The sequence below is a fragment of the Choloepus didactylus genome, chromosome 4, assembly GCF_015220235.1.
Source record: "Choloepus didactylus isolate mChoDid1 chromosome 4, mChoDid1.pri, whole genome shotgun sequence".
NCBI lineage: Eukaryota > Metazoa > Chordata > Mammalia > Pilosa > Megalonychidae > Choloepus > Choloepus didactylus.
Genome location: NC_051310.1, coordinates 20790466 through 20806455, shown reverse-complemented (window position 1 = coordinate 20806455; position 15990 = coordinate 20790466). Strand labels below are relative to the sequence as shown.

General features: G+C 39.5%; 1 protein-coding gene across 3 annotated transcripts in view; it reads right to left on the bottom strand.

Moving 5' to 3' along the window:
- The window catches only part of GALC (galactosylceramidase), a 73659-nt gene extending 57974 nt beyond the window's left edge, over nucleotides 1-15685 (bottom strand). The window contains exons 1-7 of one of the 3 annotated variants that reach the window (XM_037832136.1): nucleotides 15446-15685; nucleotides 9774-9842; nucleotides 9460-9523; nucleotides 7821-7934; nucleotides 5853-5992; nucleotides 3943-3981; nucleotides 1711-1841 (exon numbers count right to left, since the gene is read on the bottom strand). In XM_037832136.1, the coding sequence (XP_037688064.1) occupies nucleotides 1711-1841; nucleotides 3943-3981; nucleotides 5853-5992; nucleotides 7821-7934; nucleotides 9460-9523; nucleotides 9774-9842; nucleotides 15446-15625 (737 nt within the window). In that variant the 5' untranslated portion in view covers nucleotides 15626-15685. The remainder of the gene's footprint in view (nucleotides 1-1710; nucleotides 1842-3942; nucleotides 3982-5852; nucleotides 5993-7820; nucleotides 7935-9459; nucleotides 9524-9773; nucleotides 9843-15445) is intronic. The other 2 variants (XM_037832134.1, XM_037832135.1) reach the window with 2 other exon arrangements.
- Nucleotides 15686-15990: the final 305 nt, after the last annotated feature.

Here is a 15990-nt window from a genome sequence, read left to right as displayed (position 1 = left end):
TTTTTAAAAAAGCATATAGATCAAGCAAAGTCTTTGGAGTGAATAAAAAACAAGCTCCATTTATTCTATCTTTAAAATGGTTATACACACCATCATGATGAATAAAACTGAAAGTCACTTAAAAAAAAATACTGTTGGAGTACAGTGACGTCAAGATCCAGGAGACAAAAAAGCAGAATTAGAATAAGGAAGACTGTCAAAGCTCTACTGCTAAGGAGAAACTACTAAGGTCACTATGGCAGCTTGAATTATGTACCCCCAAAAAAGGCATGTTCTTCATCTTAACCTGTGTTCCTGTGCATTCAGACCGATTTGCAAATAGGACCTTTAAAAGATGTTATTATTAGTTAAGGTGTGGTCACCTGAATCAGGATAGATTTTAATCTGTATTCCTGAAAACCTTATCTTAATCTGTATTCCTGAAAACCTTATAAACAGGAGCCAAAAGCCAGAATTCAGCAGAAACCAGAAGAGAAGACACAAGGAGATTGCCAGGTGATGGGAGGCAGAGATGCAAGCCAAGGAACCCCAACCAGGTCAGCACCAGAATGCTACTAACTTCAGGGAGAAAGCATGGTCCTGTCGACACCTTGATTTTGGACTTCTAGCCTCTGAAACTTTGAAATGCTTGTTGTTTAAGCCCACCCTTGGTACAGTACCTGTCATGGCAGCCTGACAAACTCAGACTGTCACTGATCGTAACTGTGCAGTAATGGATTAACCTTGCCCAAAGAGAGGTCTGGCCCTTGCCTCAGCTCCTGGGAGGTAGCTTTCTAAGACCTCGGAATGTCCTGCGTTATAAGAGTGTCTTTATTTACCTGAGGGCCTTGGACCACACCAAACAGTCTACGCTAACAATAAGGTTTATGGGCTTTGGGCTCTCAGTATCAGCTAGACCTGTGGAGGGACTACAGAATAAGATCAGCCACATGGGCAATCAATCATGTCTAGATAACCAACCCCAAGAAAAACCTTACACCTCAAGGCTCAAGTGAATTTCCCTGGTTGGCAATACTCTGTGCATGTTGTCACACACAGCTGCTGGGAGAAAGATGTTATCTGTACAAATCTCCTGAGAGAGGACAACTGGAAGCTTCATGTTTGGAACTCTCCTGGAATCTGCCCTAAGCATCTCTTCCCTTGGCCAGCTGTAATCTGTAACCTTTTGCTGTAATAGACTAAAACCACGAGAAAAACAGCTTTCAGTGAGTTCTAAGAATCAATCTAGAGAATTAAAGAACTTAAGGGTGGTCTTGGGGACTCCCAAATCTGCAATTGATGCCAGAGTGAACATGGACATAGGGTCTCCAAACTTTTACCATACCATTTCTTTATGCATTCATGCTGAGAACTCCCTACATCAGGAAGTTTGAGTTAGGAACTAATTTCAAGATATTGTCCAATAATACCTAAAAGTAAATTCAACTCTGCCCCTTAAACAAAGCCCCATTTTATTAGACTCTAAACATTTAAACAATTTGTTAAAACTTAACTAATGCATTTCATTGCCAAAGAAGGCTCCAAAAATACATGCAGTCCAAAGAAAAGGGAATGAACTGTCTGCTACACATGCCTTAATTAAGTAAACAGAAGAAACCTGCCTTCTGAAAATATAATCAGATGGGGAGAGGAAAGCAAAAACAAAAGCACAGTCAATACATAGAGCAAGCAAACAGGAATGGCTAGATTTCAAATTAAAACATTCCTTACCCTATAACATCAATCACCTTCAAGAGCTCGGGGTCAAGCAGCACAGAAGCAGAAATGGGCTCCCAGAGATTATCACTCACTATGATTTTCACTCGCTGGAAACCTTCAAAGTTCAGCATTTCTCTTAACAGCTTTTTGAGAGAGAAACAGAGCACATAGGAAAGGCTGCAAATGAGTTTTTAACTGCTGAATCATGACCTAGATAGCTAAAGTATTTTTAAAACTCAGCATGTAGGATGATAGTTTCAATATTATTTCTCAATAGAAATGTGCCTCCTGTGAAAAATAAAAGCATTACCATCAAGGTAACGGACTTCGTGGTAATGTAAAAAGAAAAACACAAAACGAAACAAAAAACAAGGAATAAAATGTTTTAGAGGTGTTTCTCCCTGGATTTTAAAATTATGTGTTAACCATAGAAAATTTGAGGAATAAAAAGACTGAAATAATCATAATTGTACCACCCAGAAATAACTACTATTATTTTAGTATGCATTCCTCCTCTTTCCATACAAATACAATAATAAAATTGGAATCATATTAAACATACCCTTTAGTAAAGTGTTTTAACCTAACATTTTAGGTTGAGTATGTTCCAATGTCTGTAAATATTCTGCCATTATTAAACATAGTGCAGTTCTTAATCTTTTGGTATCACACTAGAAGTTGAAATAAGAAATAGTCCCTTCTTACCCCCAAGTTTTTCACACTTAAAAACCAGAGAGTCAAAAAAAAAATATTTCTGGAGGACTACTCACCCACAAAAATTAAAAGTTCAATTCTAAAGGGGAGGAAATCAACAAAGCACATACTGAGTGTCTGCTGTGATACTTAACACTATACTGGCCCCATAAGGACACTTAGGTGGTAAACACCCCTACCAGAACACGAAAACTAACAGGGTATATTGGAAAATCAGTGCACAAGTACACACCAAAATATACCTGGAGTTTCTGGGGTCTGACTGCAACAAGTTCCTCCTCTCAAAGCCCTCTCCTCCCCAACAACTGTGAATTAGATAAAATATGCCATTCCTCCCATGAACTCATTAGCCTCCTGACTGGGCTCAGTGTCCCACTTTTCCTCCCCTGTCCAATCCATCATTCACCACTTGCCCTTCCCCAAATCCCTTTATCTCTCAGGAAGAGCCATGCCCTGGCCTTAGCAACTTGGGGAGTTCCTAGCCACCCTTCTTGAAGACTCCAACTACATGTCACCTCCTCCAAGAGGCTTCCCTAATCTACCCAGGCAGAGATGTTCTCTCTGAGAACCCCACATGCGCATTATTCTGTTAGACACAATGTTTTAGTTACCCGTATCTGGCTTTATAACCCTCACATGCAAACTCTTTTTGGGCAGAAACATTAGTTTTTATCTGAGTATCTGTACAATACAAGACAAATTAGATGCTCAGCAAATTCTTGTTGAATGAGTGAATGAATGAAATTTACCTGAATATTATCTGCTTAAAAACATAAGATGCTCAATTTAAGGAAGTTAAAAAAAAACTGAAGCTTAAGCAAATCAAAAATTAAATTTCTTGGGAAAAAGATACATAAAACAAGACAAATAGAACTGAAAAATAAAACTAGAGGACATTTCCACCTGAAAAATAAAACTGCATTGTATTTTCCAGTGACAGAAGGGGTTATTAATCTCAGTTTTTCCTTTCCTGAAAAATGCCAATAATAACAGTTAGCTCATAGGGGACAGGATAGGAATTAAAGGAGACAAATATTTCGGAAAAGTGGCTCATAAATAACAGGCTTTGCGAATGGTAGTTGCAACCTGTATACTAATCACAAATAGAATTATATAATACACTCCATTATAAAAGGTATCCCAAAGAAAAACAAGAATGGGACTACATATTATAAATTTTGACAGAAGAAAATGAAAAAAAAAAGCTACATTTCTTGAAGTCCTAAACCTAAAATGATAAAATTCCTTCTGTAATGATTATCATAACTTCACAAATAATGAATTTCAAAATACAGAAATTCAACACAACTCTTCAGACAAAGGCAATTCAGGGCTTCCAAGGAATGTCACATGCTATAATATCAGGAATATCCAAAATATTAAGAAATTTGCTTGAATTTTATGTCAACAAAAAATAAATAATTATGCTACAAAAAAAAAAATATGGTGTTCCTACTAATTTCTGTGGAACTATAAAGGAAGTATTCACTAATAATTTAAAGATTAAAAGACTTTTTAAGTTTTACAGACCTTGATGTAATTGACGTCAAATGTCCTCTCATTCCAAATCTACAAAAAAAAAAAGTTTAAAAAGTCTGAATTGAAAGTTTTTACATTTCAAAAGGTAGATATTAGTATTAACATACCACTTTGCCCACCAACTTTCATAACTTTCATATTATCTGATAAGCCGTTTTTCTCACTTTATGGAATCTCTCATCATAAAATTTATAGATATTTATAAGACAGTAACTTTTTAAAATTAAAATATTATTTTTAAAAATCTTAAACTATTTGGTGGGCATTTTTCAAAAAGTAATTTGTTCCACAGATTTCCAAGAAATCCTGGCAGAGTGCTGTGTGCCAGGCACCATACTAGGCACTGGAAGACTAACACGGAGACTCTTGTAATAATAAGCACAACTGAAAATCAAGTATTAATAAGCACACTATATAGAAGTAATTTTTTTAAGCACACACAGAGAATCACAGCAATGTGCTAGATAACAAAAGCAAACTTTTAATGAGGATGGATATAAGGGACAAGCACAAATCTCTCAGGTTTGCCATCACCAAGCATGGAGTTTTAGAGATAAAAGGGAATTTACATGACTTTCACTCTACAGCTGAGAAAACTATTAATAGCACAGATGAATCTAGAGTCTAGATGCTATAACTACAAGGTATCTTTCTACTTCAGTGAAATGGGAAAGAGTTTTTTTATATGAAAAGTCCCTCATCATAGCATGTGATTATCAAGAGTCTGGAAGAGATGTGAATCACCCATTATTTACCAGAAACATTTTCTAAATGTGACTTTACCTTAATAGAAAGTTGTTAGATCCAAACCTGCATTCAGTTTCACTGTGGGTTAAAAATTCCCTGACATTTAAGAAAGTTCTCAAATACAAACTAAATTTCAGTTATAATTTGGAAAAAGATTACAAAAATGAGTAGATTCTTGCCTCTGGCTTCTCACACTCTTGGTTCATATCCGTGACCTTTGTCACCCTGAGACAATGCAGTTTCTCTGTTCCAGTGCCCCCCTCTCTCACTGAACCTCTCAAGAGCTTATTTATCTTGGTATCCCTAGAACACAGTAGGAGCTCAATAACTGCTTGTTCATTGCATGAAAACGTCTTAAATCAGTCGTGACAAATGGTGCATTAACCAACAAGTGTTTATGTCTTTGCGTAAAGCTCCAGGGGGTACAATGCCTTCTGAGGCAAACCTCCAGCCTGTCAACAGACCAGCTGGAGGGACAATAAATCATGTTTTATACTTTTTAATCATTAAAAGACACAAAATAACAGTTTAGGACAGAGGAAGGCAGATTGCAGCCTGTAGATCAAATTTGGCCCACCACCTTTACTTTTAGGACCTGGGAGCTAAAAGTGTTTTTACAATTTTAAATGGTTACATTTTAAATAGTTTAGTTATATAACTATCTACATACCTACCCAATGTCCTCAATTTTGCCTCTAGACCCACAAAACCTAGAATATTTACCCTTTGGTTCTTTAAGAAAAAGTTGCCAACCCCTGGTTTAGGACAATAGAAGACTCCTAGGGCAAAATGAGATTAATTATTAAACTGAATGTAAACACAGTATTGTTGTAACAGCTAGAGAAACTAGGGAAAGCTTTGTAAAAGGGTTTGAGGTGGGGTGGTAGGAAAAAAAAAAGCAATTAAAAAAAAAAAACAGTTCAGACAAGGCATACACTTTCAGTACAGTTTTCAAGGGTGGGAGGAATTTGGATGGGCAAAGCAGAGGAATAAAAGATGACCTGCAGTTTAATTTGCATTGTCAAACACCAATAGAAGGAATTAGTCTCATGACACAAACTAGTTAGTCAACAAAGTGTCATCGAATCAAATTACTTTTAAAAAATTACAAATAAATGTCCCAAACTTAATCATATTTTAAATTTATTACTAACCCCAATATAATCAATGTCCAGATTATGATACTGCTTGGCACCCATAATCCAGCTGATAATATAGTAGGCAGTCAGCCGCAGGTTGACATAAGGCCAGTTGTAACCTTTCCCCAGCCAGCCCGGGAATGACCAGGGCAACCCTGCAGAGAGAAGGTGAGAGGCAGAGATGAAGCCGATAAAACCACATTGCTGCACTGTTAACAAACCAAACCCAATAAAAACAATGATAGATCTGACTAAAGGAGAGATTATACACTACACGCAAACTTTCCAATCTTTGGATGCTGTAATTCCTTATTCACCCCTAGGGTCAGTTCCCATAATTCCAAATGCTCTTTCAAGGAAAAGAAACACAAACAAACATCAACAAAAACAAGCACCTCCCTCAAAAAGACATGGGATACTCAATTTAACTTAATATTCCCTCCCCCTTTTGGAAATGTCCAATAGTCAATTTCTGGCCTCAGAGGTCAAATGAAAGAGTTCTAGAAGTCTTATGCTTAACTACTCCTATGAGGTAAATGTAATATGAATCCCTCTTTCACCAGCACATCTTACAGTTTTAAGGCTATTTAAAATATTAATTAGTCAGGTAATCAAATTTAGCAAAACTAGTTTTTCTTTACTATAAATGCCAATGACTCAATAAGGAAATATACCTTTGTTAAATGATATAGATCAAATGAGTCCACAAATAAGTCCAGATTTTTCAATAACTCTATTATTTTTAAGTAAAAAAATAAGAAGAGTGGGAAAGAACTCCTTAGGCTTCTAAATCCTAATTCTGTTATTAATATATTAACCTGAACTGAACATTTACATTCCTTAACCATTGAATATATTACCAATCTAGTTAGTTCATCACTGAAAAAAATCAAAATCAAAATACAAAATGCTTATTTATTTTCCACATTCAGGAGGAATGCATAAGAGTATCTAACATAAGAATGCTACATGTTCAAAATGGAACATTTTGAAACAATGAGATGTCAGATACATTCTGAGGGCCCCCCATGTGTTAAGCCTTTGTTAGGACAGGGGTCAGCCTGCCAGACTTTCTACATTTAAATGAGAGCTGACCTTGAAAGTAGCACAAGGGGAGGGCTGTGCTAATTCAAGAATGCTTTTTTACTGCTCAAACATTCCTGGAATGTCTTGCAAAGTCCATTTAGAAAGAACATATTCTTCAATTTTTTAATTTAGAAACAAATTATTCTTTTCCTTCAATTTGATTGCTGAAAATCATTTTTAAAATAGCTTGAAATCAAGTCTTTAAAACCCATCAATACTTTCACTGAAAGCAGGACTGTTTCAAAACATCAAATTCATTTGAAACAATCAAAGTATTCTACCACTGCGGATGTCTGAAATAATTCACAGACTTCATATTCACTGCTACAGAACTGGGAAATGAGTCCAGTCCCCTCTGAGCAACCGTCCAACGACTGCACTAAGACCTAAGCTCCACAGCAGAGGGATCTGGGGCTTTTTTCAATATCCCCAGTGCCTGGGACAGTAACCAGCACATTGTTGAGGTTTTAAAAAAAACACATCTGTATGTACTTCTAGAAATTGGGTCTACTACTGCATGTAATATACAATTTTGTAAACTGTATTGCCCTTTTACACATTTTTATAAGAGATTTTGTTGAGGAAATTCTAGAGTCACAGAAAAAAAAATGGAATGGAATTAGGCTCTAAACCTGATTTTGGCATTAACTAATTGTCTATGACCTTAGGTCAGTAGCTTAACCTCTCTAAGCCTCCATTCCTCTTCTATAAAATGCAAACAGTAGCTGCAGAGCTACCGTTAAGATCAGACATAATATATTACAGCAAAGAAAGGCTCATGCTTGGCACATGCTTTGATGCTGGTAGCATCCTTGTGGTTTTAACAACCTCTTTAGTGTTTCACTATTAATAGCCCAGAAACGAGAGGGCAGAAGCATTGCAAGCTTCACTTCTTACCCATGAGGGTAATATTTGGGTTCCTCTTCTTAGCTTCCTTCATTAACCACCACTCGTATCCTCGGAAATAATCCTCGTCTAGCTCATAGTGCATGTGGGAGGGCTCCGTGCCATCTGAAAGGGCGAGAGCACAAGAGGCAGGGATCCATCTGTCAGTGGTACTTCTGAGAGACACTCACACATACACACACGCACATTTCACAGAAGGAGTACTTCATTTCCAATCCTGAGGTTGGGCAAATAAGAATAATCTTATATAACCTGAGGATGGATGATCAAAGAATAGTAATTCACTTTTTAAAATTATCCTAAGCATCTTAAAGATCTGACATAAAAGCCGCAACTTACTATATTATAAGCATTGTTCAGAGAATGGTTATCATCTAATTTAAAATTCCTAGAACTACATTCTTCTGGACATGTCATCTCTCTGGAGTTTTCAAGTTCCCAGGTCCAACTTTAAGTCTACATCCCCTCAACTTCAGCTTCTTTATCCTGGCTGTGAATCCAGGAGTTCCTGAGCCCCAATTCTCAAACCTAATATAGGCCTTGAGCCTATAACATGCCCTGTTATAGCAAAAAAAAAAAAAAAATATATAGAGTTTTGAGAAAAAAGGAATGAGTACACATTCCCCTACAGCAAAAATTCTATACTAAACTCTATATTGTGTCAAGGAGGACACAGCAAAGTCCTCATGTGTCATCACATTCCGCAAACAGTGCCCTTGCTAAGTCAGGCCTCACATCAGACTTGACAAGAACTGCCTGCTTTTGTATCTCTATCTCTAATGTAGCTTCAGCAAATGACGCTAGCCAGTCATCAACAATACAGCCTAAAAGATATTGACAATAAAATACATCTTCTTACAGTAGCTTGGGGAAAGTGTTTGCTATGGGGGTATTCTTTTGGTTTTGATTTCCTTTTTTTTTTCTTTCAACACAGATTAAACACTAATACCACCACACAGATATATCTATTTAGCAAAGAATTACTTCCAAGTCACTAGCAGGGACACAAATGTGCGAACAATACTCTAGAGTTCACTACAGTGGATTCTGATCTATAAATAATAAACTACATATAATCAGTAAGAAATTAAATTCTTTTTTCTTCCTACTGGAAGTCAGAGACCTAGCAACTATTAATTGATAATATGTACAAGAAAAAGCCAATCAAAAGCGTGACAAATGAAGACTAGAGATTTGGTGTTTAAAAATAATTTTGTTTTAAAGACAAAAAAAAAAGCCATCTACCTGAAATAATTACTTTGTAACCATATATTTTATTTGATGTTAATAACACCTTACATGTTTTATATAAAATTTAAATCTTTCTTTTCTTAATTTCTCAATTAAATTCCAAACTGCTCCCTAAACTCTGACTAGTGTATATAGTTTTAAGAAACTGTGAATTTACTAAACTAAATCTAAATAAGCAATCTATAGAAAATTCATACTTTGATATAAATTTTAAAAATAATTAAAGAGTTAAAAATTAGCAATAAGAAACAAACTCCTAAGCAACAATCAATATCAGAAGTGGTGGTATTATTTATATTCTGAAATCACAATCTATAAGCTTAGGTATAGATTGAAATGTTGGGGGCAGGGGGCAGATCCATGCTCCAAATAGTCCTACCTGTTGTCTGCCCATCACCACCTATTTCAACTTTTAGAATCTGCAAAGAGGCACCAAAGTGTGGCTGGGGAAAGAAGAAACAGCATTAACACCGTGCTTCATTGTATAAAGGACAAAGCGCTTCCAGGCAAAATTACTGCCTTTGGTTTAACGGATGAAAAAGCCAAAGCAAAACTTCAACTAGCAGCTTCTTCCAAAAGCAATCTGCCAATTTTTTTCATTAGAATTGTGAAGCTGATAAATTCTACGGATGAAATTCACCATACCATTTTTAAAATATCACAGATATCATTAAATGATAATTTTTTCATTACCTTAAAGAGATAATCCAGTATTTGAGAACGATATGGCTCTGGATAATTTACTAGAAGTCGGGAGGTTGCCTAAAAATTAAAAAAAAAAAAAAAAGGTTTCAAAAGTAAGAATAAAATAAATCCAACCCCAAATATTTTCTCGTAGTGCTCACAGGTGCCACTTGACATGCCCATATTTTGGCTACTCTTGAGAAAGGTTGAGCAGGGTGGACAGTCACTTTCCAGGCTGCTTGCTTGCATGCCTCTGTGTTGCCCCATCATTGGGCAAGCAGGCCTGTTGATGTCCAATAGCTAAAAGAAGATTCTGAGCAACAAGCAAGTTTCTCTTCTGCTGGGATGAAGGTTAGCTGGAAGGCAAACTTGCTGAGGCTTTTGATGAACCACATGATTACAAACCCATCTTGAAGATCCTGACTCAAAGAGTGGTTATTAGAAGAAATGAAACTTAGGTTTACTATCTTAAGACCATTTGTCAGCAACAATGTCTGGGGGCTGGGATGGGAGGCATGATCTCATTTAACTTTCCCCCTCAACATCTTGTAGGAAAACATTACAAACAGGAATGCTAAAAGGAAGTACTACTCTTCACATCCTTTTTAGAGATTTGTAAGTGTTATCTGTTCCTATCAGGAATGACCACACAATAATCCCCAGGCCCGGCTGTACTAAGAAAACCTCACACAAGACTGGCAGAGAATGGATGGAAAGACATAAGTAGAAAGTGCAGGGACCAATACTTGATCATATCTAGACCATGACTAATGACTACTTGAGAAAAGAAACCACCAAATCAATAATTAACCAATAATCTATCCTTTGGGGAGCAATATAAGCAAGGGGAAGAAGAGAGGTATGTTTTCAGCAGGGAAAAGTGAAACACCCCTAGGTGTGGAAGCCAGAGAGTACCATGTTCAAACCACCACCACCTTCCCAGGTATATGGCAGGTATAAAGTACTACACTTTTATGGGACTCAACTTTCTTTTACATACCCTCATACATGCTACCACTGACACCGGTGGTACCCATCTCTATCACCCTCACACCCAAAGCTTCTCTAGCACCTGCAACTGAGCCACAGGGCCATGAAGCTGCTTTCTAGCCACCTGAAGCCCAACACATCACAAACCAAACACAGCATCTTTTCCTAAATCTGCTCCTTCTCCTGCATTCGCCATTTTAGTAAAGAACAACATCTAAACCATAAACTTGGGGTCACTATTTCACAAAACTTCTCATCAATCTGCCATCACCAAGACCTATATAGTATCTTTCAAATCCATCCCCTCCTCTTCACCCCACTGCCTTAAACCAGACCCTCCTCACTTATTAGAAAAGCCTAAGTGGTATCAGAGCCTCCCATATGCCTCACTGTCTTCTAACTCTCCACACTAATACCAAATTAATCTACCCAAAACATAAATCTAGTCATGAAAACACTGTTCAAAAATGCTAAGGCTTCCATTCCCCCAATGGCTTTTGGATAAAGTTCAAATTGCTCAGTTTTATACATAAATCCCTTAATTATTTTGGTCCTAACTCAGATACTTCACCTCCTACACTCACACCTAGATATGTCAAACTATCTTTTCTCCTCCTTCTGCGTGGAATGCCCCCACATTCTCCTTGGCCAGCTCTAATTCATCCTGTAGCTTTCAATTCAAACATCACCTGTTCCAGGAAAGACACCTTCTACTCCTCCCATCGATCTGATATAGGGGCCTCCCCTCGGTGCTCCCTTGAAGTCAGGTCCATTTCTCTACCAGAAAACTTCTAACTCAGGGCCATAATCACTCCTTTACTCAGCTGTCTCACCTCTAAGTTCCTTGAGGACAAGGGCTGTGTCTTATTTTAGTTCATACTCATTTACTCTTTTATTTAATAAGAATTTAACAGCTTTTATCTTTTATTGCACTAGAACAGACACCATAATGCCACAAACTGTGGTAGGTACAAGGGACTCCACAAAGAAGTTTAAAGTGGTGGGAAAATACATAATATTGCAATAATTTTCATTCAGTCAGTAATTTATTGAGCTTCTGAGTAATGCACTACACCTAGGGACACTAAAACTTGTTGGAAAGCAGGAGTCTCCTACTCTGAATTATTAAGCAACCTTCTCATACTACAGGAGGTTTGAATGAGATTCCATTGTTGTTTACAAGCTATGTCATCACGGGCAGGCTGTGTGACCTTACTCACTCAGCTGTTGTAAGAGAGTTAAGATGTCCATATAGTCATTGTTCTCAAAAAGCTTACAGCCTAGCAGAGGCTCACAATATTAAAAGTAGTCACTCTTCTTGCCCTTGGGAAGACTGTTGCTGCAAAGGAGAGGCTAGGCCTCCCTATAATTGTGCCTAATAGCCTCCTCCCGAATGCCTCTTTGTTGCTCAGATGTGGCCCTCTCTCTCTAGCTAAGCCAACTTGGAAGGTGAAATCACTGCCCTCACCCCGAAGTGGGATCTGACACCAGGGGAGTGAATCTCCCTGGCAACGTGGAATATGACTCCCGGGGAGGAATCTAGACCCAGCATCGTGGGATGGAGAACATCTTCTTGACCAAAAGAGGGATGTGAAAGGAAATGAAATAAGCTTCAGTGGCAGAGAGATTCCAAAAGGAGCCGAGAGGTCACTCTGGTGGGCACTCTTATGCACAATACAGACAACCCTTTTCAGGTTCTAATGAATTGGAACAGCTAGCAGTAAACGCCTGAAACTATCAAACTACAGCCCAGAACCCATGACTCTTAAAGACGATTGTATAAAAATGTAGCTTATGAGGGGTGACAATGCAATTGGGAAAGCCATATGGACCACACTCCCCTTTGTCTAGTTTATGGATGAATGAGTAGATAAATGGGGGAAGGAAAAAAAAAGGCACCCAGTGTTCTTTTTTACTTTGATTTTTATTCTTATTATTTTTGTGTGTGTAGTAATGAAAATGTCAAAAATTAATGGTGATGAATGCACAACTATATAATGGTACTGTAAACAACTGAATGTATGCTTTGTTTTGTATGACTGCATGTTACGTGAATATATCTCAATAAAATGAATTAAAGAAAATAATAAAACCTTTAAAAAAAAAGTAGTCACTCTTTAAGTGAATTAACACTGTATATGCACATTAACATATCCTTGACCCTAAGTAAACAATGCTTACCCGCCCTGTATTATGCCCTTAGAACTGTGTATTTTGCCATTTCCAGGATATTTTGCCCTGTATGCCCTCCTATCCTTAACAAAGTGAGTGCCAGTTTTAGGCAAACACATTATATCATCATGCTATTGCAAGTCTGCAGTTCACACACAATACAAAAACAAAGTCAATTAAGGGCAGTATAGCCCAATCTTGAAATATACCATTAGGCAACAACAATTTACCAGATGACTAACCACATTGCCTGAATAAAGGCTAGAGTTGGTTACAAACCCAGGAAGAAGCCTTGGAAACAACCTCTCTTTGTTCAAAGGCCTTAGGATAACCTCCTTCTTTCTAATCTCTGAAACTCAATGATATTAACCAACATTAATTATCTACCAGACACCATCCTAAACACTTTACACTTGATCTGCACACTGCCCTTACCAGGCAAGTTTCATCCAATCCCCAGTTAAGGAGCTGAATCACAGAGAGGTTAAATAACCTATCCAAGGCCATACAATGAGGGGTGGGTCCCAGACTGGAAACCTGGCAGTCTGCTTGAGTCCATCCATGTTCTCAACCACCGCACGTACCATATAGCCTTCTCTACATGGTATGAAGATTAAATGAAAGCATTTCAAACACTTTTTGCCACAAACTGTGGTAGGTACAAGGGACTCCACAAAGAAGTTTAAAGTGGTGGGAAAATATATAGTATTGCAATAATTTTCATTCCATCAGTAATTTATTGAGCTTCTGAGTAATGCACCACAGCCAATACTTGTTGGCTATCAGTAGTCTCCTATTCTGAATTATTAAGCAATCTTCTCATTTTCATAATTTTTATTTAAATTATAAACTTAATATAACCAAAGACTTCCTTTTTTAGCAAGCCCTAAATGTGATCTGGTGTACAAAAATCAGTCTCTCTCCCAAAGGTCTGCCACCATAAACCCCAAGACCTAATGAATAAAAAGGTAAGAGGACCAAACAAAGACAAAGCAAGGGTCACCAAGAGCATGGCACAGATGGAAAGTAAATTTTGTTAGGAGCTAAAACACTCATGCTAGTGAAAAAAAAAAGCTTCCAGGCCTTGAGACCACCTGTTGGCAAGACCAGGGACTAAGGAAATGACCAACTGGGCCCATTCACAATTTTGCATAAAGCTAGAATTGCACTCACATCTCCTTTTGAGTAAATCCTACAGAATGCCCACATAAAAAGAACTCATCCCATCAAACTACACCAAGAGAGGCCTAAGGAAACCTGAAGATGAAATGTAATGTGGTATCCAGAATGGGATCCGGAACAGAAAAAGGGCACTTAGGTAAAAACTTAGGAAATCTGAATGGTGTAGGGACTTTAGTTTATAATAATACACCAATACTGGTTGTGGCAAATGTTCCATTCTATGTATGGGATGTTAATAACAGGGGAAACCGGCTGTGGGATATACAGGAACTCTCTGTCCTGTCTTTGCAACTTTTCTGTAAATCTAAACTACTCTAAACTTTACAGTTTATTTAACTAAAACAACGACAACAACCCCTATCTCTGCTGCTGAGATCCTAGAATCAGTAAAGTTTCTCAGTTCTTACTATCAGAGTCAACTGGTGTATGTGTGCTGGAATACAGATTCTCAGGCCCCACTCCTGAACTACAGTCAGAATTTGCAGGGAGGGGCGGGAGGAGAGACATTTTAACAATCACACCAGGTGATGCTAATGCACCCTAAAAGTGAAGAGCCAGTGTTTTGGCCTTTGATCCAATGTTTCCCACCTCCCCGGAACGCAAAAATAGCCACCGATGAGGCACAGAGACACGGGTCCTCCCAGGGGGCAATTGACCATACTAGGCCCTCACGCTCTATAGGGCAATATATCCTCCACAACAGTAAACAGTCCTAGGTGATGATACCAGATGACCCTAGTGTAGCTTGCAATAAGAATTATATATATTTATAACCCTAGACAGTTTCAGGCCTCTTACCTTCTTAACAGGACCCTGAGGCACCTGTTGTGTGACAAAACCCTTACTCAGCACTGGCCCCTCTGAAGGAGCCCAATGCCCCTCTGCACTAGTGGCCCAGGGTTTCCGATTCCCACACCCACCCTCCCGCTAAAGCTGAAGAAGCACAGTCCAAATATCCACTGCGGCGTCTCCTTCCGCAGACAGACGACCCCTGGTTCCCTGACAACTTTTGGAGGGACCCTCCCCAAGTGCCGTCTCCCCGGCAAGGAAAACCCAAGCCCCGGAGGCCAGGCAGAGGGGCGAAGCCCTGGTCTTGTCACTCTCTAGCTCTGTCACTCGCTGGACCTCTGGAACCTCATTTGTTCAAACCTAACTGCCTCTACAGATTCATCTTTAACAAGCAAGCGCCGGCCCCAGTCCCCCAGGGGCGCCGCCCCTAGAGACAGACCACAGGAGGAGAGCATCAAAAAGGGGCTGCGCCGCTGGAACTTCTGGAGCGGGACCGGACGGAGCGGACCCCCGGAGCCCACCGCGCATCCGCGCGGCTCGCCGCTCACCCCGCCGCCGCTGACTGCGCCAATGCCGTCGAACTCGCGGCCCAGCCCGCCGGAGTCGTCGAGCACATACGTGCCTCCCGGCGCCAGCATCGCGCACAACAGCAAGGGCACCGCGGCGCGCGGGGCCACCATCGCTTTCTTTCGGCGTTGCCGGGAAGCCTTGATTAGGCTCACAGCCATTGTGTCGGTCACATGACTCCGGTGTCCATGGGGGCGCGTCCAGCCGCCGTCATGAGAGATAAGGGCAGGAGGCGAATGACGCCGCCGCCGCCATCTTGAGTGCGGGCCACGGGCCGCCGGCGGTGCGGACGTCATGTCCAGCGAGGGCGGAACAAGCTTTTTCTTGTGGCGTGGGTGGGCGGAGGCTGGCTCGGGCTTTCACTTTTACTCCCTTTGTTCCTTCTCTGTGGAACCCAGTGTATTGGAGCACTTAGCGAAGGCAAGGGGTGTGCTCAAGGTCTGCGAGGAGAACAGGGCAGTGAGTGTCCCTGTCGTGGGGCTACGCCACTCTCAGAGCACGGCCGCCTCGTGCCATTCGGTGGCAG